At 43.9% G+C, this 27,998-nt stretch overlaps 1 protein-coding gene across 8 annotated transcripts; it reads right to left on the bottom strand.

Annotated features, from left to right (window-relative positions):
- Positions 1-6: 6 nt before the first annotated feature.
- On the bottom strand, positions 7-27,931 carry TRAF3IP3 (TRAF3 interacting protein 3). Of its 8 annotated transcripts, none has more exons than XM_077839374.1 (17): positions 27,780-27,931; positions 18,519-18,933; positions 16,624-16,759; positions 15,680-15,737; positions 15,375-15,399; positions 14,799-14,828; positions 14,414-14,509; positions 9,638-9,709; positions 9,077-9,217; positions 7,622-7,759; positions 6,780-6,915; positions 5,803-5,865; positions 4,047-4,106; positions 3,290-3,438; positions 2,134-2,175; positions 717-830; positions 7-243 (listed from the first exon to the last, which is right to left on the bottom strand). In XM_077839374.1, the coding sequence occupies exons 2-17, from the start codon at positions 18,861-18,863 to the stop codon at positions 160-162; spliced, it is 1,689 nt and encodes a 562-aa protein (XP_077695500.1). In that variant the 5' UTR covers positions 18,864-18,933; positions 27,780-27,931; the 3' UTR covers positions 7-159. The 8 variants fall into 8 exon arrangements, 6 of the variants coding, with proteins under 6 accessions (XP_077695500.1, XP_077695499.1, XP_077695497.1 ...); XM_077839373.1 differs by lacking the exon at positions 27,780-27,931 and adding an exon at positions 27,560-27,759; XM_077839371.1 differs by lacking the exon at positions 27,780-27,931 and adding an exon at positions 27,259-27,519.
- Between the last annotated feature and the right edge of the window lie 67 nt (positions 27,932-27,998).

Genomic DNA, 27,998 nt, shown 5'->3' on the forward strand with positions numbered 1-27,998 from the left:
CAGGAATGATCTCATGGCATTTATTGGACCAGGGTGAATTTGTTGAGGAGCGAGACCAGCTCAAAAATATCCCCCCAAAAACCCTACAAAATTTTTATACATTACAGTGAAGAAAGTTGAGTCAGTTGCTGAGCTGAGGTAATTGAAACGGACAGGTTCTCAGGGTACAAAATTGGCTAAGAAAGCCGCCATGGCTGCTGCTATCACCACCAGTAGGAGAGGGATCCAGTGGCCACGTTGTCCCTGAAAGAGAGAATTAAATGTGTTGAGTGAATCAGTACACAACCAAAGGAAATTTTTAATTTAACATTCGGTGTAAAGACACAGGCGCTATCCTTCCTCCATTGCCCAGATGACATGACAAACCTCACCACCTTCTGCTCCAAGTGCAATGTGTTTCTTTGACTTTGCTTTCTCTAATATAAACACATAACAATGTGTATTTAAAAGAAAGACAAATCCTACCAAAACAAGACACGCCCATGGATCTGCTGCTCCTGGGGAGAGAAAGGAACCAACTTGACAGATGTGTAGTCATGTTGCTTAAAGCACTATTGGAAGGGGCTCAGACTACAGTGATGCGTGCAGTGTAAGAACCTGAGTGGAACAGAACTGAGAAACAACCACCCCACCCCAGCGTGGGGCCTGCAAAGGTATCAAACTGCTCAGGATGTTTGCAGTAGGTAACAGTGGACACAGTAAAAGCGAACTCCTACTTTTGACTGTTTGCTCTGGAACTGATTGAGCTCATCTCGGCACTGACGTAACTTGGTCATGCAGGAGCGGTACTCATCGCTCAGGGCCTCCAGCTCAGAGCGGAGATCTGCGCACTGGAAACAAAGCAGACAAGTGTTAGGAAATGGCCCACGTGTACCAAGAATTTGGCAGGTCTCAGTGAAGGTCCCAGTGCAACAGAGCCCATGTAGTGGAGAGTGATCTTCCCTCCCCCCTAGTATTGTGACATCTAGGGCAGGACAGCAGTTTATTGTTAAGAGGAGCCCAAGGGAAGCACACGCTGCCTCTGTCTGCATATTACCTCTCCCGGGGTCTTTAGCCTATAGTGCTAGTATGCTGGCACCTTTCAGCAGCACTCAAGTCATGTGGGAAGAAAATGTAATATTTTCCCCCACCAAAACATAATATACTTAATCCCATCCTAGTGCCTATGACAGCAGAAGAGAAAGTCCCCAGGCCTGCAACTGGCTCCTTATAGGTAAACCCCTTGCCCCCATGCAGAGTTTTACCGGCTGGAAGGTAGGAACAAAATCAGTAGGACTGAGTAGGAGGGAAGGGAAAGGCATCACACAGGAACAGCCCCTTCCCCCAAAACACATCTTCCTCTGTGCCTGACTGGTCATTATTAGCTCTCTCCAAAACTTTTTTCCTCCCCAGCATGCCTTGGGGGAGTGACCCTTTAAATTGGGCAGTGTCAAACAGCTGCAGCCCTAAGATGGCTGTTTTGGAATGGGCTGCTGCTGACTGCATCTCGCTTTCTTCCAGCAGGTGAGAGTGGCTGTTATATTTTCCCTTTTCATTTTGGGGAGGGGAAGTTGTGCTTTCAGCAGCTCCCCCAAAGCACTAAGGTTCTGGCCGTGGCTGGGGGGCACTGTTATTACCTACGGAGACCTCCTAGTGTTTGTGCGTATTCTGTGTTAGTTGCATTGATGTTTGTGGCAATGCATAGCAGGTCAGGTGTGCCTAGGGCTGGTCAGATTGTTTTGAGGCCGCATTGTATGAGGAGTCCATGGTCTATGCAAGGTGCACCACAAGTTTCCTGATGGTGCACAGTACTGTTTGTAATGTAGCCCTGTAAAAGCTGTTGGCAAAGGAAGAACTTTGTGTGTTCTAGCCAGTTCCTTCTCTCACCTGTTTCCTTTAGATTTAATAGTATTTTGCACTCTCCCTGCCCCCAGCTGATTTAGATCCAATTTGCAATGTCTGGTGCTTGTAGTCATTGAAGGAGACCATGTGAGTTCAGTAAGACACTCTGAGCCCTAAAGGTAACTCTGAGTTCCATCGGCCACAGAGAAGGGTAAATGCCTATTTGATAAATTCCTGTGTATAAGTCCCTTGGTGCCTAGGTATTTTATAGGCACTATATTAGACAGTCAATAAAGAAAGAAAAAGGCTCACCTCTCCCTCCCCACCCAAACAACTCCTCCCAAGGGTGTAGGCCTGATGAGGACATAAAGAAATAGGGGAAGAGAGATTAAAGCAGAGCAATTAAATTCCCCAGAGCCACAATTCCCCAGGCCTCATTTTAATTGTCTGATCCTTTACCTTCCAAGTACTGGAGCCACAGGTGTGTTTGGGATGAGCAGCGCGTAACTGCCCCACTGGCAGCTGCCAGGGGCTTCTGAGTGCAGAGGACAGACTGGCAGAACATCTCTGTGGTTCTGGGGGAGCCCGCTGAGACGACAACTGTGAGGGGTAGGTGTGTGCTCCCCGTAACAGCGCTCCCCTAGGGGTGTCTAGCATCAGTGGCATTGCTAACACATGCTTGTGCTTAGGAAACGCTAATTCTACCTGTCCCCCACCCGGGTGCATACAGGTCCCTTGTACCCTCTCTGCTCCCTGAACCCCAACCACTCTGTCTCTGTGTCTGCTCCCTGTGGCGCTGCCCTGTGCGTGTGCTGTCATGTGGTGAGCCCCATGCGGGAGGGACTTGTCGTCCAACACTGCTCCTGCATCCCACAGCTCTGTGTGCACTTAATTTTAAAATGTGCCTTTGGGTATTTTCTCTTTACTGATTCCCTTTGGTGAACATAAACTGTGTTTCTATCATTCTCTTCTTTGCTCCAGGAGGTAACAGCCTCAAAGGAGCTGGCTTGGCGGGAGGGGCGGGGAAGTCAATGGTCTGGGAAGATGGGTACCAATGTTATGTTTTATTCTGATAGCCCTGAGCTCCTCTATGTACAAGATTGACCTGCAGTATTTAACTCGCATGCCAACACACATTTCAGCTTCTGCATGGGAAGGTTTTATTCGGGGTATGAAATATTTTGTGACTTTAAGGCTATCTGTGTAAAGGGCTTGCTTCGAGGTCACTGCATGACTATTCTTCCACCTGGAAATACTTAGAGGAAACCCAACGGGGGGTTTAGTTGAGGTCAGACTCAAAATGTAGTGACCGTGAGTCTCCAGTTACAGAATTAGATGCTATTTGTATGGTTATTCCTAAAAATCATCACACACCATTTTTATTTCTGCCTTGGAAGCCTTTAAAAATAGCAATTAATCTCCTAATGAGAACACTGAATCTCATTAACGGATTGTATCACCTCCTCACCTCCTTTTCCTTTGCAATGAGCTGGTCTGTCCTCTTTTGCACCTGGTCCTTCAGATTTTCCTCTCCCTCATGGTCAGGATGCTTTAACAAAGCATCTTGTTTTTCTCTGACTGGACTGGGGGGTTGGAGCTGCATAGTTAAAACCTGATCTAAAAAAACAGCCAGACTTCCAATGAGAAATGAGTCCAGGCTTTTGGTCAGCCTCTTCATTGTTCTACAAGTTGATTATCTTTAACTTTGTACACTTAAACATGTATTCAGCTGCTAAGCAACTGGAAATGAATGCAGGACATGGCTTAGTTGTCTTACTGCTCGGTTGTGCATATGAGTTAGAAATATTTATTTTTAAAACAATTATTAGGTGTTTGATAGTAGTCTGGCAAAGTAAGCTACCTTTGGTGGGGAGGGGGGTCAAAACTCCCCAGTCTTTGATGATGATTTTCTTGGTGTGCAGGGGTAGCTGAAATTGGAGATGTGGCATATCAAGTAAACAATGACTGGCATGGCCTCTGAAGCAGAAGTGTTGAAATCAAATCAATTTATTGTTTAAGGCATTTGCCATCACAGATACATGTATTTGTATATAGGGAGGCTAAATTTTGTATCAATTAGGAATACATAGCAACCTGTTATGAACAGTAGAATTGCTTTACGCTAAACAGATAAATCGATTTCACTAGAAGTTACTGTTTAACCTTTTCATGTGAGGTTAGAAGCATAATGGTTGTCTAGAGTCTGAGTTACAAAGTTTTCTGACCTTTTCTTCCTACCACCTCTTCCTGAGCCTTCTGCTCCTTGGACTGGTTCTGTAACTGGTCTGCAAATAGAATAAGCCACTATTATCACCCAAATTATGTACACAAATCAGTTTCATTCTGGGCATTTCTTCTTTCTCTTCTAATCTGCCCCTTCTCCTATCTCAGCCCTCCTTATTTGTTTTTAGTTCACTGTAAACTGGTTCTACTGTGTGGGTGGTTTGACTCGCTTCATTCATACAATTTCTTGGAAAATTCTGCCACCGGTTATACCCAAGCTACTCTGCTAAAAGCCCAGGGGTTGTATGGCTATCCCCTAAGATAGAAGAGTTAGGTCTGTTGTTGCTGTTATAAAAAAAAAATACCCAAACAGATGCTGTGAAGTCTGGACAGATTTACTCTGAAAGGCAAAATCTTATTTGCCTATGATTATTGAAGATAGCATGCCTTCCTTCGCAATGTACAGAGAAGTGCAACAGTACCTGTCAGCAACTTCACTGGCTCCCCCACTCAGTTCAGGACCCAGTACAAAATGATTCTCCATGTCCAAGATTTTTAAATGATGTGATTTGGGGCAATCAAGCTGAGAGATCTTAAAGAGAGTAGATTTTCAAGAGGCAGGTGCCAAGCACTGTCTGAAAATCAAACCTCTTTAAGGCATCTCAGGTTGTGCACCCAAGAAGTCAGGCTGTCAGAGTGACTAGTCACTTTTGAAAATCCAGGTCCTTGTATTTTAAATGCTCGGTGGTCTTGCTCCAGCCACTGCTATCTGCGTGTCTCACGCCTCATCCTTCTCCCCTTCTCTCTAGCCCCAGTGTCCTGTTTAACAGTATCCAGATTGTGTTAAAGTGAGAGCCGTCTCCTCTGACTCTCCTGTTGTCTGAAACAGCTTCCCTTTTGCCCACTCCACTGTATCTCCATCTCTTTTCCAGTGTCCGGTGAAAACAGTCTCTTCTGCCCTCTCCTGTTGTACTTTTTCTCCCTCTGCTAATATTTAACTCTAAGACAATCTGGGATAAAGTCTGTGTCAAAGACACACTGTAAAATGAGGTTGTGTTGTGCTAATAATGATCAATGCCAAGTGCTAGTGATGTGCCTAGTGGAGGTGAGCAGGCTATGGGGGGGGGGGAGAGGGAAGGGAGGGGTGTCTTTCATGCCCTCCCTCCCTCCAGATCCCTGGATTTTCTGTTTGCAGAATCAATCAGCTGAGACCTTCTGATAACCTGGTCACCTTTAGAGCCAATCACAGTTGCTCTGGGTGATGGGTAAACCTGCTTTTATATAACGAATAGGAAAGACAATCCCATCAGTCTCTCATAATGACAGGTTTCAGAGTAGCAGCCGTGTTAGTCTGTATTTGCAAAAAAGAAAAGGAGGACTTGTGGCACCTTAGAGACTAACCAATTTATTTGAGCATAAGCTTTCGTGAGCTACAGCTCACTTCATCAGATGCATTTTTCCACTACACCTCACGAAAGCTTATGCTCAAATAAATGTGTTCGTCTCTAAGGTGCCACAAGTCCTCCTTTTCCATCAGTCTTTGTGCAGGGGAGTTTATCCATGAATGGAGAAGAATAGATGTAACTGGAGAAGGCTCTTGCATTTCCCTGTAAGGCGCATTTCACAGAGCAGTGGGCCTGACTCTTATCTTATCCATGTAAGCCAGGGTTCATGAGCTCACTGGGGTTAAGCTGCAAAGGCAGCGTCAGACTTAATGCATTTTAAAAATGCAGGCCTGTGCCCCGCAGTGCTACTTACTGCGCAAACAAGTGATTGTCGCCTCCAGCGCCAGCTTTTGCTTTTGTTCATTTTGCAATTTACCTGAAATTAACAAATTAATTATTAGAAGTCAGGGATGACAAAAAATCTCTGAGGAAATCTCTGCAAGTGCTGCAGGTTTCCTTCTGTCCAAATTTGTACAGCTTCTGTACAGTGGAATGAAAGGTGTTGAGAGCCTTCATGAGCTAATGTTTTTCCTTAAGACTCCAGCGATTTCCTGTTAATCATACATGCCCAAATAAATGCTGTTTAACCAGTGAAGGCAGCTTTACTGGTGCTCTTTACACTCTATTAATAATGCTGTCTGTTCTGGTTTTAGTTTAAATGACGGTTTGCAAGACTTAAATCCATTAGGTAGATACGGCTGCCATTAGTTTATCGGTCGTTAATTTTATTTGCTACACTTAAAATAGCCACATTAATAGTAACTGAATTTCAGGGCCCCTGTCTGAACTGCCACTTGCCAGTATGATTAGCATTTATTTATGGCCTCATCATGCCCATCACTGTTCCCATGCAGCTCAAATGTTAAAGAATTTGTCAACAACCATGTGAGGTGGGTTAGTAATATCCCCATTTCACAGGTAGAGAAACTGAAGCACAAAGATGCAGTGACTTGCTCTAGACTAGAGCACACAGAGGGCCTGTGACAGAGCCGGGGATTCAACCCAGAGCTTTTGGCTCCCAGACCACCCTTTCTTTTGGAAAAGTCACTTGACCTCCTTCTAACTCAGTCACCCTAGGTAGAGAAAATTGGATAAAACTTAATCTAGGATCCCTACTGGAAACCAGAGTAGTCTTCCAAGCCTAGATGTTCAAAGTGCTTAAAGGAAGGTATTTTTTTATGTTGGGCTTTAACAACTGGGATTTTTAAAAAACGTATTTCCTGAAGGTAACCTGTTGGGGAGAAACCTTTGCCATTACTCATCCTGCTCTTCCCTTAGCAAAGTCGGTACCTTCCATTGCACTGATGTGCTCCATTCTGAGCTGGCTGTCTTCTTGTAGAGCCTCGAGTCTCAAATTGAGATCTTCCCGCTCACTCTCCAAGTTATGCAGGGCCTGGTGGAGCTGCTCATTCTGGGTGTCTGCCCACTGCATTCAGGAAAGAACCTCAGCATCAGGGCATTGGTTATAGAAGTTATACTTAACAATTCAAAGGATACACAATGTGGGCCTGGCCGTCAGAAGTCAAAGTGAGCTGAGTGCTCAGCAACTCTGAAAATCTGTTCCTGTCTGACTTGTAAATAATAACACAGCATTGTTTAACCAAGAAATTAAAGGCCTTGTTTTCAAATTGGCCTGAATCTCTGGCCTGCATAGTTGTATGCTGAAGTTTTTGCACACCTAGAAACATGTGTTTCACTGTGTAATTGATTCCACTGCTACAGGAACCATTTGGCCTACAATTGCAATGCAGCCTCTTCTGCAGTGGAGTATGGTGGCTATTTAACAGTATGGAGAAATGCCACACAAAAGAATACTCTGTGCAACTCAGTCTCAAGGGGAATTCAGTTATTTGAACTCCATGGCTGGGACATCAGGGTTACAGTCATATGGAGCAGATGACATTACATAGAAATGTAATGAGTTTATAGACATTTTAAACAAAGTTGCAGCCTGGGGAAAATCTTATAATCACCTAAATACTGTAATTTAGAAGAGGATACAGATAAAACCTCTGCCATAGTGGAGCTGTGTTTGAATTTAACCCATTCGTGATCATACATCCGTGGTCTCTGACAGCCTGACCAGAGCAGCAGAGGCAACAAGACAACCATACGGCAGAGAACGAACTTACTTGCAGTTGGTTCTGCAAAACACAGAGCTTGTTCTCTAGTTCAGTGTGCTTAGTGGCTGTCTTACTCCACTCTGCTTCTAATGTGTCATAGTGTTCTTTCCAGACAGCACAGTCGTCTTCAGTGACTGCCAGGGTCCTCTGAAGAACAAAACAACACCCAAGACTCAACGTTGTTAGCTGAGGACTGATCTACACACCACGTTGCTGCACTGTGTGATTTTATACTGGTTTAGTTAAAATGCTGCAGCTCTTGTATATGTTTAATGCTGGCTTTTATCTTGCACCTATACATTTACAAGCACAAGCTCATCTGATAGAACCAGTGATGAACTCAACCCAGGCGCCCCACCTTTAAAGATTCCCCATTCCTCTCATTGAAATGAATACAGCGCATCAAAATCCAAGCATGGAGAATCAGAAATCAGATTTTTGGTGTCATCTGTGAAGATTCCAGTCTGTGTAATGTGCTGAACTATGACACAGCCCCCCGCCCTGCCGCTCCACACACATGAATGTGTAGGGTTTGCTCTTTCAAGATCATACTCTGACAGCGCTGTCTCGAACACCTCTGGGAAATGCAGGGGCGAAATAAGTTCTGTGCATTTGTAATATAACATGATGGCATTGCCCTGTTTTTGTGTAGTGAAGTAGCATAGAGACATATTAGAATACGGTGCTGCCTGATGGGGAGGGGAGAGAAACAAGCAGGAGCTTTTCACTCTGGAAGTTAAAGGTCCATATGACTGTACATACAAGAGGAGTGTTTAGTATAACTACCATGAGTTTGACATAGGGGATTACCTGAACTCTTGTGTATTTCTGTAGGTTTAAAACAGATTGTTTCTGTGCTGCTTTGTCGTCGTGTTTTGTTTTTTGGTGTTGAAAATGTTAATTTGTTCCCTGGCCCAGTGGACAAATGTGGCACAGGAGAACTCTCCTGGTGACGTTATTTGTTAGGATTTTGGTCTCAAAAAAGCCACACCAAAGGGCACCCATCCAGAGCTCTGGGTGCTCTGGATGTACATTTAAAAACCACAATAACATTGAGATTACAAACCATGAAGCTACCGAAAGCAGCAGCATTTCTCCTTCCCACCAGGTTATTTAATCACCCATCATTTGGCTCAGACAACTTAAATAACACCCCCCACGCACACACGCACCCAAACTTCTTATGAGACATTGTATTGTTAAGTATGGGGCTAGAGGTTAGGGGGACAACCACTTTAGCCTTCGTTCAGTAGTTAAAATATATTATTTTGCACAGTTGTTGAAGATGGTAAAAGGCAAAATCCTCTTCTCACTAAAGCCAAGGGGTTTGGGTCAGTGATTTCACTGGGAGCAGGATTGGGCCCAAACGTGATTGAACTGGTGGTGTGATTATACTTTTCATCAGCCTGAAAACGGGCCTGTCCCTCTCGCTCGGACGTCTGCTGTGGGATTCATGTTCCTCACCTGAGCGCTCTGTAGCTGCTGTTCTGCTTGGAGTTTCTCCTCCAGCAGCTTCTGCAGAGCTTCTCTTGCTTTCTGCTCGTAGGTCTGCTTTTGGTCCTCCATCTCCATCAGGATCCTCTTCACGTTGTCCTTTGAGTAATGCTTTAAAGAGACAACTGAACTGACAGTTGATTCAAATATTACCAATGGACTTTTAACCCACTGGTGAGAGACAAGCCTAGAAATTCAAAAAGATCCACCAGGTTCCAGTTCAGGATTGCTCTCTCTCTAATACATTCTCCACGGCTTTGTCATGATTCAGTTTTAAATGTCTCAAACACCGCTACCCTTGATGGGCTACTCCCCAGTCTGAGAGATCTCACTGGATCTGAGTATTAGCACGTACATGGATAAACGCATCAAGCTGCAGCAAACAACATAACAGTTTTTTGACCCTATTTAATAACAGCCTTCTGGAAAGTAAGACCTGACCTAATTAAATTGTTCTGTGTTTTTACTTGCATGCAAAGTTTTTCTTTCTATCTATTCTCTTTGCTTTTTTGAAAAAGTCACATACGTTACCTGGGCACAGGTGTGAAGCTGATTTTCAAGGGCCCTCAGTTTACCCTTTAGTTTGTCTTCATTCAGCTGACCCTGGAAGAAATAATTGAGGCAAGGTCTGGAATACTGAATTACACAACAACCTCTGCAGTTTTCTAAGTGAATCCATCATACTTTTGCTCACTCATGTTTCTGATTTTTCTTCTGCTCCTAGTGTCATACCCAGGGCTGGCCCAAATTATTTTCAAAGTTTAAAGTTTCAAAATTTCAAAAAAAAGTGGGAAAAATTTAGAATTTCAAAGTTTTGAAAAAAGGGAAAAAAATGAAACACTTGCAGTTCTTCCTCCCTCCCCTTTTTTCCCCCTAACCAGCTCTATCAATTATAGGAACGCAGGAGCGCTCAGAAAAGTTAAAGGCAAAGGAGACATATAGTTACTCTGGATGATTTGCTGAGCACTGAGAGCAGAACTCCAGCCCACACACACAGCCTTGCTTTCTGCTTCATGATTCTCTCTTGCAACAACATTTTGGCTTACAGCTCCAGTGGGTGGCAGCATCTTGCCTCGTCAGCTTCCATAGGAAACAGATTGGGTTTGCATCACATTGAGCTTTGTTGGGGGTGGAGAGAGGAATGGGGAAACTGAGTCATCATATTTTTTTCCCAGTGTTGGTCAGGTTTTCCAGTTGGGTTTGTAAGATGCAGGCTCTATGCAAATCCAGGCAAGGCTTCTAGCAAAGTGCTTACCTGGACTCTCGTCTTCCACCTCTGATCTGAAGGATGTCAGCACCACGGCCACTCACTACTGTGCGAAGCCACGCTTAACATCCATTGGGTTATTATTTAATATCATATCATGGGAGCATCCAGAGGCCCCAAGCAAAATCAGAGCCCTGGCGTGCTGGGCACTCTGTCAACACACAGATGTTTGCACATCCCAGCCCCAAAAGTGTAAAGTCCAATAAATCTAGCTGTCAGTTCCCATAACAAACTGGAGGCCAATTGTATTTTTTTTTTTTTTTTAAAAAGAGGGGGGGTGGCAATTTTGAGAGATATTTTTAGATGCAAGATATTGGAAGAGACTTCATGCCAGATTCTACTGGCAGTCTTTTTAAGCCTGTGGAAAGTGGATGTAAAGCACTGTCTAGTCAGAGTGGTAGCATTTCTCACCCACTCTATACAGGTGTAAATGAGCATAGAGGGCCAGATGGGAGAATTAGACTTTGTCTATACTTGACAGGGTTTGCTGGTACTAGTAGATTTATACCAGCAAACTCCCTCCTCCTCCAAGTGGAGATGCAGCTTACACCCGCAAGAGCACTTTGGTCCCTGTAACTTAGACCACTTCCCTAAATGGAGTAAGCTCTACTCTACAAAAGGACTCTTTTACCAGAATAGCTGTGTCTACACTGGGCTTTTGCCAGCACAGCTATGATGGTTACGTGTGGGGAAAAAAATCCCACCCATGACCATCATAGCTATGGTGGCAAAACTTAAACCTGTTGACCAGGCTCAGGTTGTATTTACCAGCCCAGAAAGGATTGCTGAGAAGACACCACAATGCCCCCCTTAGCTGTTCATTCTCACAGTTACATTCGGGTTGTTCCTCATGTCTGAGCTCCCTTAAGATGACGGCTCACACTTCTCGCAGATCCCTGCCTCCACAGCCTGAAGGAGGCTCAAAAGGGAGCTCAAAGTTAGTCAGAGGCCCAATGTTTGCAAAAGTGGCTGATTTTGGATGCCTCAATCCTTGGGTACCCCTGGGGCCTTATTTTCAGAGACTGGATGACCCCAATTCTATGTGGAGTCAATAGAAGCTACGGATGCTTGGTTCTCTGGATCTGAGGTTGGGCTACCAAAAATTGGGACATCTATGGCCAGTGGCCACTCCAACATACTTGGCTGCAAAATCCTCCCTCAGCTGCATCCCTGTTCAGCTGTCAGCGAATCACAGTGTGTTTTCTGCAGTGTCCTGGCTAGCCCATGATTGGTAGACTGTATCTGATGTTCCCTCCCCCTTTGCTTTTTTTAAACCTGTCATTTTCAATTCCTGGTTTAAAGAAGCAATTTTAAGCATTGTTTTTGGACTGCATTCCCTTTGCTCAAATGCCATGCCAAATAAAAGGGAGAAAAGTGATCCCTGAAAGTGGCAGCGAGGCAGTGGAAACAGTCTTTAAACTACACAGAAAATGTTCCAGACTTCCCAAGGTCAGACAGCATTTTTGGGGATGGGAAAAATATATTCAGGTGGTGTTTTTATACTTTAAAAGACAGGTCTAAAAAGTCATTACTGGTTACTGTAACAACATGAAACTTTGAGCTCTTCAGACGAAAGGAGTTAACTAACTATTTTACAAACAGTATTTACTCTTTACAACAGCCCTGTTGTTATCCTGCTGCTTGCACATGAGGAAACAGAGGCACAGATAGGTTATGCGGGTTGCTGAAGGTTGGTGGCAGAGCTGGAAATAAAACCCAGAGGAAATGGAACCCTGCAGTCCTGAATGTAGCCCCTCGGCCCAACTGCTAGATATATTCCTGTTGTACTGATGAACGCATTCATTATATTGGTCTATATGCACCCACAAATATTAAGTAGGATCCTACAGGGATTCTCAGTGTAATTATGATCAGACCATTGTTGTACAGCATGATCACATTTTTCTTTTCCCTTCAGACTTTCTATTATAGGAGCTATTGATTCTAAAATGCTGCCTCAAGGTTTGGTGCCTCAGCTCGTTATGGAAACATAGCAATCGTCACCTAATTTGCTTTAGAGAGGCTTCCAGATGGGACCCTTAAGAGTCTGGCAACCTCATTTGCCAGCCGTGAACTTGCAGAAGCCCCTCTGAGCATTTTCAGGCCTGTTTTCTTCATCATCTGTGCTAAACTATTCCCAGAGGGCCAATTTCTAAATATCATTTACTTTGTTTTCTCTGTTGGCTACAACCCCAGCAACAAATAAATTTTGATTGCCTCATGAAAGGCTAAAAGCAGAGGGAGCAGAGAAATCTATTTTCTATAGCAAAGACATTAAGAAGCAAAGTTCACCCACCTGTTTCTAATCTGAGGTTTCATGGCTACTTCCTGCCAGCGTGTGTGTCAGCGTGTTTTTTCCTGCTCATATTATATTTGTCAGAAGCATTTTACGGAGGAAGTCTCAAACCGCAGTACATCTTAACGCATTTTTTGCTCCATGTCACCCAATCGGTTGGCTCTTCTGCTCTGACAGAACTCTTTCCGATCTTTTTTTTTTTTTAAGTCTAGTTCCAAATTAACATTTTTTTAATAGCAAATATTTTGCAATGTAACTTGATTTTAAATTTCTGTTTTAAAATTTGCTTTATGACCTAGTCCATAATGGCTTGTACTTCTCAGAAGTAATTGCTTAATGTCACCTCCAGGCTGCTGGTTAAAAATCTACTCTGGGTCAGCTGTATTCAGAAATTGTTACCATCTGATGCCTGTTTGGTGAGCCATGGGAACTAGATTTGGTGGGGTGGAGGCCCTAATTCAGCAGAACACTTAGGGGTGTGTTTGTTTAAGTGTTTTGCTGATTCAGGGCCCTGGGCCCCTGCTGCAGGAAGGGTGTCCATATAACACAAACTGCCGCCGCAGCTGGCTCTAGGTCGTCTCCTGATTGCTTGTCTCAATGGAGTGACAAAGAAGTGAATAGCCTTTAACTTCGAGGGGCTCCCTCTAACGTATATCAAGAATGGATTGAGATATGGTGTGTGGCAGAAGCTTGCACTGCTGCTGTCTGTGTTGTATCTGTTCTGGTGGATAAACAGATATATTCAGCCTCCAGGATCGTGAGTCTAGCACCTTCACCAGAATGAAATTCTTTCCCACACACAGGTGGTTTAAACTGAGATGCCTGCTCCGTCTGGTTCTGGATTCATTCTTGGCACTGTTATTTAGCACCTCGTCTTGGCATCTTTTGGCAGGAGAACGCACAGAAACAAGCTGTTGCAGACCTTACCAAGGCTATCCCTCTTGTTAAAATCCCTCTTTTCCCCCTTTGTTTCTCTGCACAAAATGGGGTGGTTGTTTTTTTAAAAAAAACAATCCGTGTTTTCTCAATTGAAAAATGGCACTTCACTCTAAATGAAAAATTGCGTGAAAAAAATTCATTTTGGCTCAAATCATTTTTGGTCTCCCCTTCCCCACAAAAAATTGAAACAAAAGTTTGTTTCAAAGTGAAAACTTTTTTGGAGGACAGGGGGCAATTAAGATTTTTTTTATGGTCTTTTCCCTCCCATGGTCTTAGACTTTTTTCCTACTGGAAAAGGGGGAGAAACAAGAGTGACAGAAAATGGGGGAAAATCCTCAAAACTTTTAAAAAAAGAAACAGGAAGAGAAACATTTTTAGTTCAAAGCTTAATGAAAACTTACGTTTCATCCCAACACTTTTTGTCCAAAAGAATGAAGGGGAAAATAATGAAAATGTCAAACAAAAAGAACGTTTCCAGAACAATGGAGCGTTTTTTTTCAGCTGGCCCTAAAATGAAACAATATTGGAGAGGAAGGGCAATGATAGTCACATGCTAAATAGTTCTGAGCCCAGTCATGTCCCCTTGCAGCCACAGCTCAGCTTCAGAGCTATACCGCCTTCTCCATTAGGAGAGAAGGATCATCCCAGAATGTATTAGAAGACCAGAAACAGAGCTGGAATTCAGGTGGCAGAAATAAGCAAGACCTGATGGGGTTTTCCCCCTTGCATGCATGGGACTCTGCCCTGGGAGATCCCGGCATAATCCTAAAGCCAACTAGAAGTACGCAGCGTAGCCATTTGGTACCTTCCAAGATTTTTCTGATGCTTGTAGCAATGTGGATAAAAGCTCCTGTAAAATCACCATCTTCTGCTTCAGCAGCAGCTCTCGATGTAACGCCTCCTGTAGGCAAAATGAGAAGGCCAGGCTAATATAGGTGCTCTGAATGCGTCCCAGTGACCCTAGTTCATCTGGACAGCCAGGGGTGACCTGTTTCCCCTCTAGCACTCGTTATAGCTATTTTCACTCCTCACTGTGTTTTGGGAACTTATTCCCTGGGCTTCAGCAGCTGCGCCTTTTGTTTTCCTGGCCACCTTAAAACTAGGTGCATGATACCAGTTTAGTAAAAGCTACCTCCTCACACATACCCTCCACCCATTTCTAGAACTGTATTTATCATTTTTCTGCTTACCTTGAGGTAGTTGGAAAGTTGAATTATTTCCTAAAAGTGAAAGAAAAGCGCAATAAAACCCAGATTCAGTTTGTCCAAACCTTCTATTTGATGATATTTTTAAACCAATCACTTCCATAAAGGAAAAGATTTTGCAAGTAACTGCAGTCAGTGGTATGAGTTCTAACAAGCATTAAATGGGAACCCTAAGTTATCACATTCTCTGGGCAATGATAATAAGCTATACAGATCTTTACTGTGCTTAGGCTTGTGCAATAATGCAGCTGTTCTGCCATTCACTGGCTAAACCCAAAGTACCAGTAGGTATTTTACCGCACAGTCAGTGCCTTCCCTGGAACAAGACTGTCCCTGTCTACTGCATTAGATGTACCGTCATAGATCTTTTTGTCAGTAAATTAATTTCCAGCAATCTCTGTCATCTACATTCCAATAAGAAATAATCAGGAACAAATCCTGCTTTCATTGACACTGTTAAAATCCCGGAACTGTAGAATTTGGCCCTTTAATTTAATGTTTCTTAGGACAACAGGATCCTCATAGGCATTTCTGTACAGGTTATTCATATGTTTTGCTTACCTTGTCTAATACTGCTATTCCACAGCTAAAATAAAAAAAGACAAGGATTTTCTTAAGATGGACATGAGACAGATTTATGAAAAAGATCACAAGAATGGGTGCACTGAAAATACTTGCTAGGGAGAGAAGCAATCCTATGACGATTCATAGAACAATAAATAATGCCAATAATAATAATTCTTTGCGCTTGTATAGCACCTTGCATCTAAGTACGTCAAAGTGCCTTTACAGGTATCAGTGAATCCCCAGCCCTTGCAGAAGCAGGAAGAATGTGCTCCTAATAGGATAGATAACAAAATACTTACTCTGTTTGTTGGCTTGAGTCTTTCTTTATTGCACTAGAATCTGTTAATGTCTGAGTGCCTGTTAAGATAAAATTGAGAGGGTGGTATACTGGTTCCTACAGTGTCAGCAGATAGCTAGTATAAAATCCCTCATTCACAGCTGCACCTTTCCTTCTGAAGACTCATAAAGTACTTTACCAACTGTATATAGGGATTATTTCAACCATCACTGAAATGCAACCATTGCTGGGATGACACATGGCAGTTTAAACTGCACACAGCAGCATAACACAACAATTTAGGGCAGAAGGCGAAGAAGAATCTTGTATGCAGCTGAAAATGCAAGTGGAATTTAGGTCATTAACCTAAGTTAAAGTTTGGCCAAGCTACTGGCAAACGCACCTATTTCTGAGAAAAGCGCCATGGAGTTTTTAATGATCACAAGTGTTCAGAGCCTCCATTTTACATCTGTATGGGATGATGGCTTCCTCTGCAGCACAGTGCCATTTTGCAGCAGGCTGGGGCAGTGAGGTCATTATTGACTCAGCACAAAGAATAGCACTTGGTGAATCAACATATTCTTATCATGCACGGTTAGGAAAGGGAAAAATGTCAGATTTGGCTGATACAGAACATCCTCCTTAAACACTTGAACAGGGCTTCTAGGAACAGGAACTCTTTTGGCATGTGTTAGGATTGTGTCTGATCCTGCTCCCATACCATTCACAGGCAAAACACCCATTGATTTCAGAGGTGCAGGTTCCAGTACATTGTGACGTGGCACCTGGGGGGATTTTTTATCATTACAGACCCTCTTTCTCTGCCTGCTTTGGGAGTCCAAAGCAAAATAATCCATGTGATTCCCTTGAACCTCAGAGGTTTAAATAAGATGCAGCCCCCAGATCCCAGTAAGCTTGAGTTCCTTTTTTCAAAACCTAAGCCTCATTTAGCCAGTCGTCTTGTACCTCGGCTGGTCTTGGAGATGTCTTTGGGGAGGATGTTTGGTGATGAAAGGCCACAGGAGTGCCAGTTGTTCTGCGTGCGAGGATCGTTGAGACTGTGCTGGAGATGCTTGTGATGGACCCCGGAGGTGCTGTTATTCTGAAATGAAATGAGAGTTTAATTTTTATAATGGCCTATTAAAAACCCGGAGAGAAAAGGGGAAGCGACTAACCCAATGGCATGTTGTCACTTGGAATGGTACACATTGTGCCACGGACCTGGGCAATAACATGGGTGGAGACTGAGGGTTACAGTGAGATTGGGTTCAAGGCCTAATTTTTCAGAAGGTGCTGAGCACCCCCAATTCCCACTGGAGTCAGTCCAAGGTGTAGCCGCTCAGCAACACTGACAGGGGCAGTGGGGGAACTGCTACCTGCAGGTAGACTGGGAAGCTGCAGGGAAAGAAAGTGCCTCTGAGAGGCCAGGAGGCCGATTGCTTCACTAACCACACCGAGTGTAAGAAAAGAGCTTTTGAGGCCTTGAGTTAGTTCCTGGCTAGCATTGCTGCTAGCAGCTGGCGAGCTGTAGGCTTAGATATTTGTTCTGCACTCATCAGAGTTATATCTGAGTGCCTATTCAGGATCTCTGGTAGTAAGAGCATGAACTCTTTTTTTTTTTCCCCTTACTTCTGCTCCTCAGAGCCCCCTGCAGGTGCTAGGATGAGAACGGTTCTGCAGCCAACGTTACAGGCACATGGGCTGCAAGCATGTGAAGGCCTGCCTCAAGATCTTGCTGTCTGGCTTGTAATTAAACCCAGTGATCAAAAGAAGTAAACAGTAGCATGAGGTAAATAATTGTCCTCCACACTCATGCCTTGTAGAGGAGCCCCCAGGGCATGTCTGTGCTTTTATTTTATTGCCCTTGGTTGTTCATTTCAATTAAAAGCCCCTTGGATAACTTTACTTAGGTACAAAAACAGATGGGGGAATTATTTCATTTAAAAGGCTGTGAGTTTAGAAGGTACAATCTGATTGTTTTACTGGAACATTTATGTATGATCTTAATCTGGTTTTATTAAATGCATTGGCTCATCTGGTTCACTGCTGGCTGCATATAACATCAGTAGGCTTGGCAGAGTCATTTTGATTTTTATCAATTTAATTTTTCACAGTTGAGAGATATTATGGGACGGTCAACATTACTTGTCAAAATATACGAAGTAAATATCCTTAAATCAAACTCCAATAAGTTCTCAAACAGCATTTTGGAAACTTTGCCTATCTGTAAATTTTGGTTATTATGATGAAAATACTGATTGGTTGTATATTTAGGGTGATATCACTGTTGTAACAATGTTTACTGATAAAAAATCTGATACTTCCAAGCCTAAACGCAGGATAATTTACAGTTTGTAAGAAGGATGCTGAAATTAGGATACAATCAGACACTCATTACTAACTCAACATGAGAAAATTCCTGCCACTAAAGATGCTGGCGGGGAGACATGCTTCCATAGATTCGTCCCAAGAAAGCTAACTGTTTATGATGGTCATCGTCTCAGATCTTTTAACGAGAATGAGAGGCAATTTGCACAAGAGGAAAACAATTATTTTTTTTTTTTACCAAAATGCAGGTTTGAATGACAAGAAATGGCTGCAAATCTCCATCTGGGTCAAAGTTCAGTATTTAGAAAGTAGGAGAGGAACACAATGAGAGTGATGGGACAAAATCTTGCCCTGGATCAAGTCTGTGAATTGTCAAGGAAATATCCATTTGCCGTCAAATATTTAGGCCCTGATCCCAAACCTCTTGTAGTCAATGGAAAGACTCCCATTGATTCCAGTGGACATTGGATAAGGCCCATAGTAGGTAGCCAACCATTTACGAAAAGTATGACTGTCATAGCTGCAGCTGTTACCTGGAGGGATGTGGGTGACCTCAGATCCATCCAGGAAGATGCTTCCTTGTGGGTGCCTGTTGCACACTCTTGTCCTGGAGTTGCTGGTGTCCCAGTAGGAAACCTTACTTGTTTCTTTCCTTCTTCGGTGGCTAAGTTCCTTCTCTTCAGGAACTCTTTCTGGCGGGGGCTCTGGGACTGCTCCTCTGCTTCCTTTTTCCGACACTGCATCACACGGCGACATGTGGTGACGTTGTTTCTCCTCCACAAGTTCTCACGGGTCTCGTGCCGGCGCTCGCACTTCTCGTCGTAACTCTCGCTCAGACGCCTGCACCGGCGTGGGGACTTCTCAGTTTGACTGATCATATTGTCCACAACCGCACAGACAACACACCAGCCTGTGATGATCTTCCGGCTGCTCTGGTGAAGTTCTTTCCTAATGAAACCAAAGGGGAGGGGGAAGAGACATTGCAAGTGAAACAAAGGATCAGGCTGGAGGCTGAATAAATGTTTGAGAGACACCAACTCTAGGAATATTCTCCTTATTCAGTGAATGCAGATGGCATCTTTGTAGCGCTATGAAATCACAGACATTAGTGGTAAACACTCATTATGTCCCATCTTCTCCATCTCCCTACCCCCAGCCATAGATAAATATATACACACACGCTTGGAGCTAATACACGATTGCTCCTTGAGGAAGATTTTCCAGTGCTTTATCCAGTTCAGTTTCAATCATGTTCTAAGTGATGAAGCTTCTACCATCTTCCTTGGGAGATTTATTCTGCAGTCTTAGATCTTGCCATTATCAAATACCACCTGCTGTTCAGACTAAATTTTCTTTTGCTCAGTTTCAGCCTCCTGCTCCTAGTTATAAGCCCTTGGCCCACCTAAAAAAGTAAGACTGAAGTAAGAATAATGGCTCCTGGAATTTCCGTAGTAGTGGCCTTGCATTCCTTTCCTGCATACATATATTTTTCCAGTCTGTTCCAAAAGATTAACTGTAGATGTAGGAAATTTGCTATTATATAATTTACTTTTCATGCAGCTGCATGTATTTCTAAATCCTGTTTGTCTTCTGTGCATGCCCAGAGAGGTCTAGCACATGTAGCTTGTGTTACCACACTGCCTGGGTTTTTCTATAGAATCTTTGGAAAAATCCCAGGTTGTTTCTGTCTTATCAGTTTTAAGAGCTTCTACTACCTGAAGATAATGGTCACCCTAATGTTGAGTGCTGCATTCTTTTAGCTCCTCTTCCTTAACACTCATCTTCTGCAATAGCTTGACTTAAATGGTACATTCCAGTTTGCACTCTGAACGTTTTTCTTTCCTTCTCCTCACAAAAACCTGGCTGGCTGTAATGCCATGTCCTTAATTCTCCTGGCTAGTGGCACTGCTTCCTGTCCTCCTCTGTTGTAAATATTAAATACCTGTACATTAATGTTTACTCTTGTTAGAAACGTTGTTGGACTCAAGATAAGGGGAGAGCAAGCAGGAGAGCTGAATGGCACTGCTCAGCCCAGTGGGCTTGCCTCCACTTCTGTTTGTTTATAGCTCAAGCAAAGCAGGTAGGTTGCACCAGAGGCCTGCCCTAAGAATGAGCTCCTTTGTTTGGGCATTACCTCCCTACACTGTGTACATGTAGGGTGACCAGATGTCCCGATTTTATAGGGACAGTCCTGATTTTTGGGTCTTTTTCTTATATAGGCTCCTATAACCCCCGTCCCAATTTTTCACACTTGCTGTCTGGTCACCCTATGTACATGTACAGAGTGAATGATAATCCCTTCCCTCCACTTCCTCCTACAGAATTCTCTGCTCCACTTGCAAGCTTCCCTCTTGCTTGCTTTACTAGACTGTGGCCACATGGAAGGTGTTTGGGTCTTCTCCTCTCCACCAGTGAGGGAGAAAACAGAATACAACATGACACACACTGACAAAATCCCTAAACATCACATTTCCCCTCCTACCCCTCCTTATTAGCCAGCACAGGGATTTCCTGCTCCTTGATCCAGATGGATAATCCTCATGCACATTCCAGAAATGTTGCTGGGAGGATCATGTGAGCATGCTAGGCATTCTGCTGAGCAGTTTGGGATTGGATTAGTGCTCCAGTAGTGGGAGTAAAGAAATACTTGACTCTCTTGCCTGCCAGCCCAAGTGCACATTTTATTCTCTTTTTGGCCTATTGTGTTTGGACGGTGAGATTCTCTGTTAGTTATTATTGATCATATTTATTATGCAGGGCCAAAGGGCCAGCCAAGAATGGGGTCCCATTGTGCTAAGCATGGCATAAACCCCAAGTAGCAGGTTCAGCATGGGGGAAGGGGTAGAACACACAAGCAAAGTCAACAATGTGATGGCAGTGATGTGGGGGGAGGTATTGGTTAGGAGGTGATCAGCTAAACGGGAAGGGAAGGGTGAGGGGGACAGGGCAGAGGAAGAAGAGGGCAAGCGGACAGTGAAGCTAAGGTGAAGAGTCCGAGGGAGGTGGAGGGTTGGAACAAACAGCCAGTCAGCACAAGGAAAAGCTCTGGAAAAATGTCCCGAGGTCCCTGCTGTGGCCGATTCTGCAGCTGCTCCTATGGCTGGTTCCTCCCTGCAGTTTCTCCCCAAGGACACACAGCTGGTGGAGTGCAGGGGGTGGAGAGCACCACCTGGGTCCCCACACAGTGTGTGATGGAGAGGTCTCCCCTGCATGGTTCTGGGTGTTGGGGAGAGGAGTATTACACTGCAGCCCTGGGATGGAATATCCATTTTATTTTGACCAGCTAACAGGATCCAAACCAAGTATTTTTTCACGCAACGCACTGTCAATCTCTGGAACTCCTTGCCAGAGGATGTTGTGAAGGCCAATACTATAACGGGGTTCAAAAGGGAGCTAGATAGATTCATGGAAGATAGGTCCATCAATGGCTATTAGCCAGGATGGGCAAGGATGGTGTCCTTAGCCTCTGTTTGCCAGAAGCTGGGATTGGGTGACAGGGCATGGATCACTTGATGAAAACCTGTCTGTTCATTCCCTTTGGGGCACCTGCCATTGGCCACTGTCAGAGGACAGGATACTGGGCTTGACGGATCTTTGGTCTGACCCAGAGTGGCCATTCTTATGTTCTTAAGGGCCTGGTTCTCTTTTCACTCACTGTGGTTTTATCTCCGTTGACTCCAGTGAAGTTACTATGGATTGATACAGGAACAGATGAAAGAAAGAAGCAAATTCCCATCTCCAGATTTTCAAAATTGCTCAGAGCCAGCAGCTCCCATTCAGAACAATGGAGAATCTTCTCTAGCCCCACTGAGGACAATAGGAGCTCTTGATTGCGAAGCTCTTTTGACTATCTGGCCATTTAGGGTATATCTGCATTGCAGCTGGGAATGATCCGCCCTGCCCAGGGAGTCAGACTCCTGCTAGCAGAGCTTGAGCTAGCAAGCAAGAAACAGCACTGTGCAGCTCAGATGGCAGGTGGACTCTCAAGCCCACCTGACCCCCTGGGTCTGAGCTTGGGCGGCTAGCCTGCGTAGTTTTATGGTGGCTGGAGCGTCAGCTTCCACACTGCTATTTTTAGCACACTAGCTCAAGCCCTGCTACCAAAAGAAAAAAGCAGCAGCAGTTGTGGAAGGCATTTCAAGGCTTTTATGCATGACTACTAACAAAGGAAGGGGAGAAAGGAATATATAGATTAGCCAAGAAACACAGAGGACTTGGCAGCTGCGAAGTGCGTCAAAGAAGAAAGCCGAAGAGAACGGGTGGATGATAGTGAAATCATTAGGAGATGGCCGAGGTTTTATGAGAAACTGCTCAGTGAAGAGAATGCGAAGAAATCATTGTGGGAAGTATGTGCAAGCAGCAGCTTTGTAAGACCATAAGCCTCATCACTGAAAACAATGAAACATGGGAATGCAGTGGGAGCAGACAGTGTACCAAAGGAGGCATTTAAAGCATTCACCCATGAGGTCGTGGTGATGATGACCGACTTCTTCAACTTAATTCTCTGTACTGGAAAATGCCTGACACGTGGAGGAAGAGCACATTGGTCCCTATCTAAAGGAGGTGTGCAGGAATGTAGTAATTACCAACCCATCTGTGATGTTCTCCTCAGGAAGTCCAGAGCCATAAGCTCACTGTATTACCTCTCTGCCTGAGCAAGAGAGAGCTTTGCTGGAGCTTAAACAGTGTGACAGCCTTCTGCCACACCACTCTGTCCACCTCAGCAGAAAATACCTCCAGACTCTGCCATTCTAAACTTCCCCTTGCAGGTAACATTTAGTGAGCCCTGGTTCCCGAGTTCCCTACAGGCATCTTTCTGCAGCGCACAGTCCCCCTCACTTGGACGCTCATCGAAATTAACCACATCTCCTGTCTCCAAAGAGACAGAATACACCTCAGCCTGTTGGCTCAGTTGAAGATATAGAATCATAGAATCATAGAATATCAGGGTTGGAAGGGACCCCAGAAGGTCATCTAGTCCAACCCCCTGCTCGAAGCAGGACCAATTCCCAGTTATGCACCTCTCTTTACTATAACAGGAAGGGGATGGTTTATAGTAAAACGAATAATAAGTTTATTAATAAAAATATAGATTTAAGTGATAGTGAGCAAAAGAAGAGAGACAGGTCTGGTTACAAACAAAACAAAAATAACCTACTTTCTAGTGACTGAAACTTAACTTTAGCAAGCTACAATCTTTGCTTGAGCAGCTGTCTCACTCACATCAAGCTATCAGCATCCCCAGCCTCTCAGGCAGAAGGATCCACCAATCACAGCATCAGAGGGTGCTGATCCCTTTGTCTCCTAAGTGATGGATAACAAAGGAGTCCCCTTTCTGTCCTTTTATAGTTCAAAAAGCCTTTGAAATGTGTTCTTTGAAAATAAACCCAGACAAAATTCCTCTCCCCTACTGCTTGTTTTTCGGGGTGCAGGTGCCAAGCCCCTTCTTCATCCTCAGGTCAATTTGCTTTTTTTAATTCACTTGATCACTTTGTTTACCGTAGATATAAATGTCTTTCTATTGTCCTGTGCTTGTAATCAAGCCATGATGTTTTTCTCTTCTACCTGTTTGCTTGATCCATGCAGATGGGTAAATCCACATTCCTTTGTCTAGGTCAGGCTAGTTTATCAACTGCCTCCACAACATATTTTAAGAACATATTTCCAGCATACATACATAACTCTGTATACACAACCTGTACATACATTACACAAGTTTTGGGGTTTTTTTAGGATACTCTGAGACATAGTTTGGCTACATATTCTGTTGGGTGCAGTCTTTGCGAGTTGGCATAAAGGGGCTTTCAGGGTCACACCATCAAGTTAATGGAGAACACTATGAAATGGCTAGAAAGAATTATCGAGAAAAGATTTTAGCAGGAGCTGGAGCATCAAATATATGACAACCAATTTGGATTTATGCTTGGAAGATCAACAGTGGAGGCGGTATTTGCGACCTGAATATTGCAGGAGAAGTACAGGAACAAATGCATGGCACTGCACTTGGTGTTGGTAGATTTAGAGAAGGCTTGTGGCAGGGTTCCTAGAGAATTGCTTTGGCGGTGCCTTTGGTTGTACAATCTGCCAGAGACATATGTTCAGACTGTGAAGGATATGTATGAAGGTAGCACGACAGTAGTGAGAAGCAGCTGCGCCTAGAGTAAATCATTCACAGACAGTATAGGTCTACATCAAGGATCAGCCTTAAACCCAATCCTATTTGTGATTGCAATGGATGCCTTGATGCAGGCGATTAGGGGAGAGGCTCCATGGAGCATGCTTTTTGCCAATGACATTATTTTGTGCTGTGAAGATAAATACAAACTGGAAAGGGAACTAGAACTATGGAGGCCTGCATTAGAAGAAAATGGCTTAAGAATCAGCCGACAAAAAATGGAATACATTCAGTGCTTTGTTGAGAGGGACACAACACGAAGCCAGTAAAACTAGATGTACAGAGTTAAGGCTGTGCAATAACTTACACACCTCAGTGGAGCCATGATGGGGATGTGGATGCAGATGTTAGGAATCACCTGACGAGCATAAATGGAGAGAGTTGACAGGAATTCTCTGCGATAAGGATAGGCCAAGTAAACTAAAGAGCCAAGCGTATGAGATCGTGGTTAAGTCAGCCATGATATGTGAGTCAGCATGCTGACCAATGAAGCAGAGAGAACAACAACTACAGCGCTGCCAACAGGAGAATGCTCAGGCAGGTGCTGGGTAAGACAAGAGCTGACAAGCTATGCAGTGAAATGGTACAAGCCAGGATTCAGGTAGCCTCCATCACAGAAAAGCTGAGGGGAGGATAGACTGAGACGACTGGGTCATGTGAAATGACGGGATGTAGGATGTGTTGGCCAGAGAGTTCAAAAGCTAGTAGTCACAGGACAAAGACCACCTAAAAAAAGTTGTTTGAGATGCTGAAGGAGGATATGAAGAAGGTTGGTGACAGCTTGGAAGACACACTTGACAAGAACACATGGAAACTAAGAACCAGAGCTACAGACCCTAACTGATGGGAGAAGGTGAGGAGGACCTCGAGTCCTGCTCACACAAGTCTGTCTCCCTAGGCTGAGAGACATGCTCCCAGCTGCAGTGTAAACATACCCGAAGAGTGTGATTTTTTTCAATGGTGAAACGCATTGGCCCAACTTTGTTCCTACTGAAGTAAGTGGGAGTTTTACCATTCCCTTCTTAGGCCAACGCTGAATGCTTTTGAAAATCCCAACCTTAATGACTGGGGATCACCAAATGATTCAGTCGTTAGAGTTCAGTTCTGATAAGTACCCAAGGTTTTACCTTAGGGTCACATTCTGCTCTGAGTTGTATAGAAGTCAACTGGGAGTAACATCACTGAGTGGATGCACTCATGATTTACACCAGTGTAATTGTGAGCAGAGTCAGCCCTTTTATAATGCCCACAATAATTTAAACAAAAAATAAAAGAAGTTTTTGATGTTGTTTGGTGGTTCGTTGGAAATCGAGATTGGAAATACGGAGAGACTGCTCTCTTCCAGCTTTAGGTTTCCTATTCATGTCCTCCAAAGCTATATGATCTGCTACATGCCAGCATCTGTTCACTTGGCAAGAACATAAACTGGCACCCATCATATGCATAAAGTCTCTGAGCTGGGGCTCTCACCACTGGACCAGTACGCTAAGAGTGTTGTAGTAATGTCCATTCCTAGCAAACATTTTTCAGATTCTCATCAACATATATTATGTTGTTTTCATAGCAACCATTTGTTACAGTCCTTAATGTCTCCATGAGCTAGACTACTTCCTACACTCTTGCACTCAGAGCTGAAAGAGAGACAGACTGATTGAGATGTAGATAGATAAGATCAAATTCCTATCCAAACCCTTTCAAAATTCTGGGCACTCTCTATCCAGGTACTTATAAAGCTCGAATTACTCTTGAGTCGGAGAGCCTGACTGCCTGAAAGAAAAAATGTATCAACTAAAGTGAAGAAAAAATAAGGCAAATTAGTCTCTGAAAAAACAGGTTAAACTTTGTTCACTCTCAAATAAAAATAAGCGATTTCACTAGCATTTCTTTGTCCCACACAACTGGAAAATCACTGACTTTGATGGAAATGCTGAGAGCAGTTAGTGGTGTCAATTAACAAGTTTGCAAGGTTTTGGGGAAGGGGGAGGAAAGATGGGAGGATTTTATAATGATCTGCCTTACAAAATAGTATAGCTACCTGTAAAGAACCACTACAGATAAACACATTTCTTATAATGGCACAGTCAGAGCAGGTCACTGAAATGTTTTCCTTTGGAAAGGCGTTCTGCTAGTCAATCTGAGAACAGCCTTTTAATAACAATCCGAAGGGTGTATGCTTTTATGTAGGAGAAATCTATGCAAACTGGCCATCAATGCATCACCTTAAATGCTCCCCCAGCCAAGTAGGAAAATGAAAACTGCCAAGATAATATTGAAATAAATCACTTTCTAAATGGCCCTGTGCTTTTGGCTTTTTGGGGTTTCTTTCCATCATTTGTTTGGAGATGCTGCTGACTCTCAAACCTCTCACTGCCTGAAATGTCCTTTTTTTCCACTTAATTTTTCCGCTCAGCCCCCTCTGCGTCTCATCAAAATCTGCTAGTCATTTGATTTTATTGTTGCAAACTTTCAGCTGGAGAAATAACAGAACTGGGGAACTTACGTTATAAAATGCTTAAAATGTTGTTTCCACACAGCTTTTATGGTCTTGACTTAATAGTTTTGTTGTGGCCCACATTCTGGGCTTTCTCTCTCATGCCCAGTCTTCCTTTCCACAGCAGGCTGAGGGTAGATCTGGTGAACAGCTTTGCCGACATTGAAGTACATAATGATTGGGGCCTGTGCCAACACCCCAGAGCTGAAAACCCTCAGAAACGGGATCGGGATGTGAACTCACTCCTCCTCCTCCCCCCAAAAAGACAACTGGCCTCCAAACTTTTCAGGCCCTGGAAAAGATATTTTTCTCTGCCCATATTTTCCTATTTTAAAAATGGCCCAGTCCAGTGCTGAATTTGCGTGCTGCTGCCCGTTCATCCGGGTGTGTGATACGTACTCAAAGCCCTGAGTTTGTTAGACTCTTCTCATTACAAGCAGCTCAGCTACCTTCTCACCTGCTCTGACTACATTCTTCTGACTACAGAGCCTGTTTATTGTCCATCCCAGGAAGCAGGACTTGTTTATACGCTTGATTTAAACACAAAATACCTTTTAACTTTTAAAGTAAGAAAGAAACATAAAGAAAAGTGTGATCTGTTACTCACCCCCCAAACTGAGCAAACTGCTGAGCCCTTGCTGATGAGTTATGGGTTTTATTTTCTTCCATGGTCACCCAAAATTACTCTTCCTAATTAATGAGCATGCCCTTTATCTCTCTCTTGCATGCTGTAACACTCAAACTTCAAAGGGAAAAAAAATCCCTTGCTGGTTCATGTTACAACTTCCCAGTGTCAATCATGCAGGCTGAAACTTGGGGAAAAAAACAAGACACAAATTGCCTCCCTTTACAGGGTCAGCGTTTACTTCTGTACATCCCTAGCTAGCCACAGATCTAAAGTTTCTTACCTCTACTCAGCAAGGGCAGCCCTTAGGTGGATTCGGCAGATGTTCAGAGGCCCTGCTCTGCTCCCCGACCTCAGTTAAGCCCCACGCCAGAAAGGAGAAGGGTGAGCCCTGGGTTACCGGGTGCTAACACATTGCAACTGACATCTCGTTTGAATGACTTCTTTTTGCTGCTTTTTTTTTTTTTTTTTAAACAGGAAATGTACTAAGCCACAACACTTACCCCAGGTTCCTGTCTCTGCTTAAGATTTTGTGACATGGGAGGAGAGGCTAGGGCACAAGCTCGAGCATTGGTGCCCGGCACAGTACAGTTGTTTGGTATCTTGTGGTGGGACAGGCTGCATTCCATTATCTCCAGGGTCCGGGAGTGTCCTTTGCTGTTTCTCCATTTATCAGCCACTGCAGCTTGAGGCGGTGCTCTGTGCTGAGAAGCTGTGCAGAA

This window comes from Eretmochelys imbricata, chromosome 21 (assembly GCF_965152235.1).
Source record: "Eretmochelys imbricata isolate rEreImb1 chromosome 21, rEreImb1.hap1, whole genome shotgun sequence".
In the NCBI taxonomy this organism is placed as follows: Eukaryota; Metazoa; Chordata; order Testudines; family Cheloniidae; genus Eretmochelys; species Eretmochelys imbricata.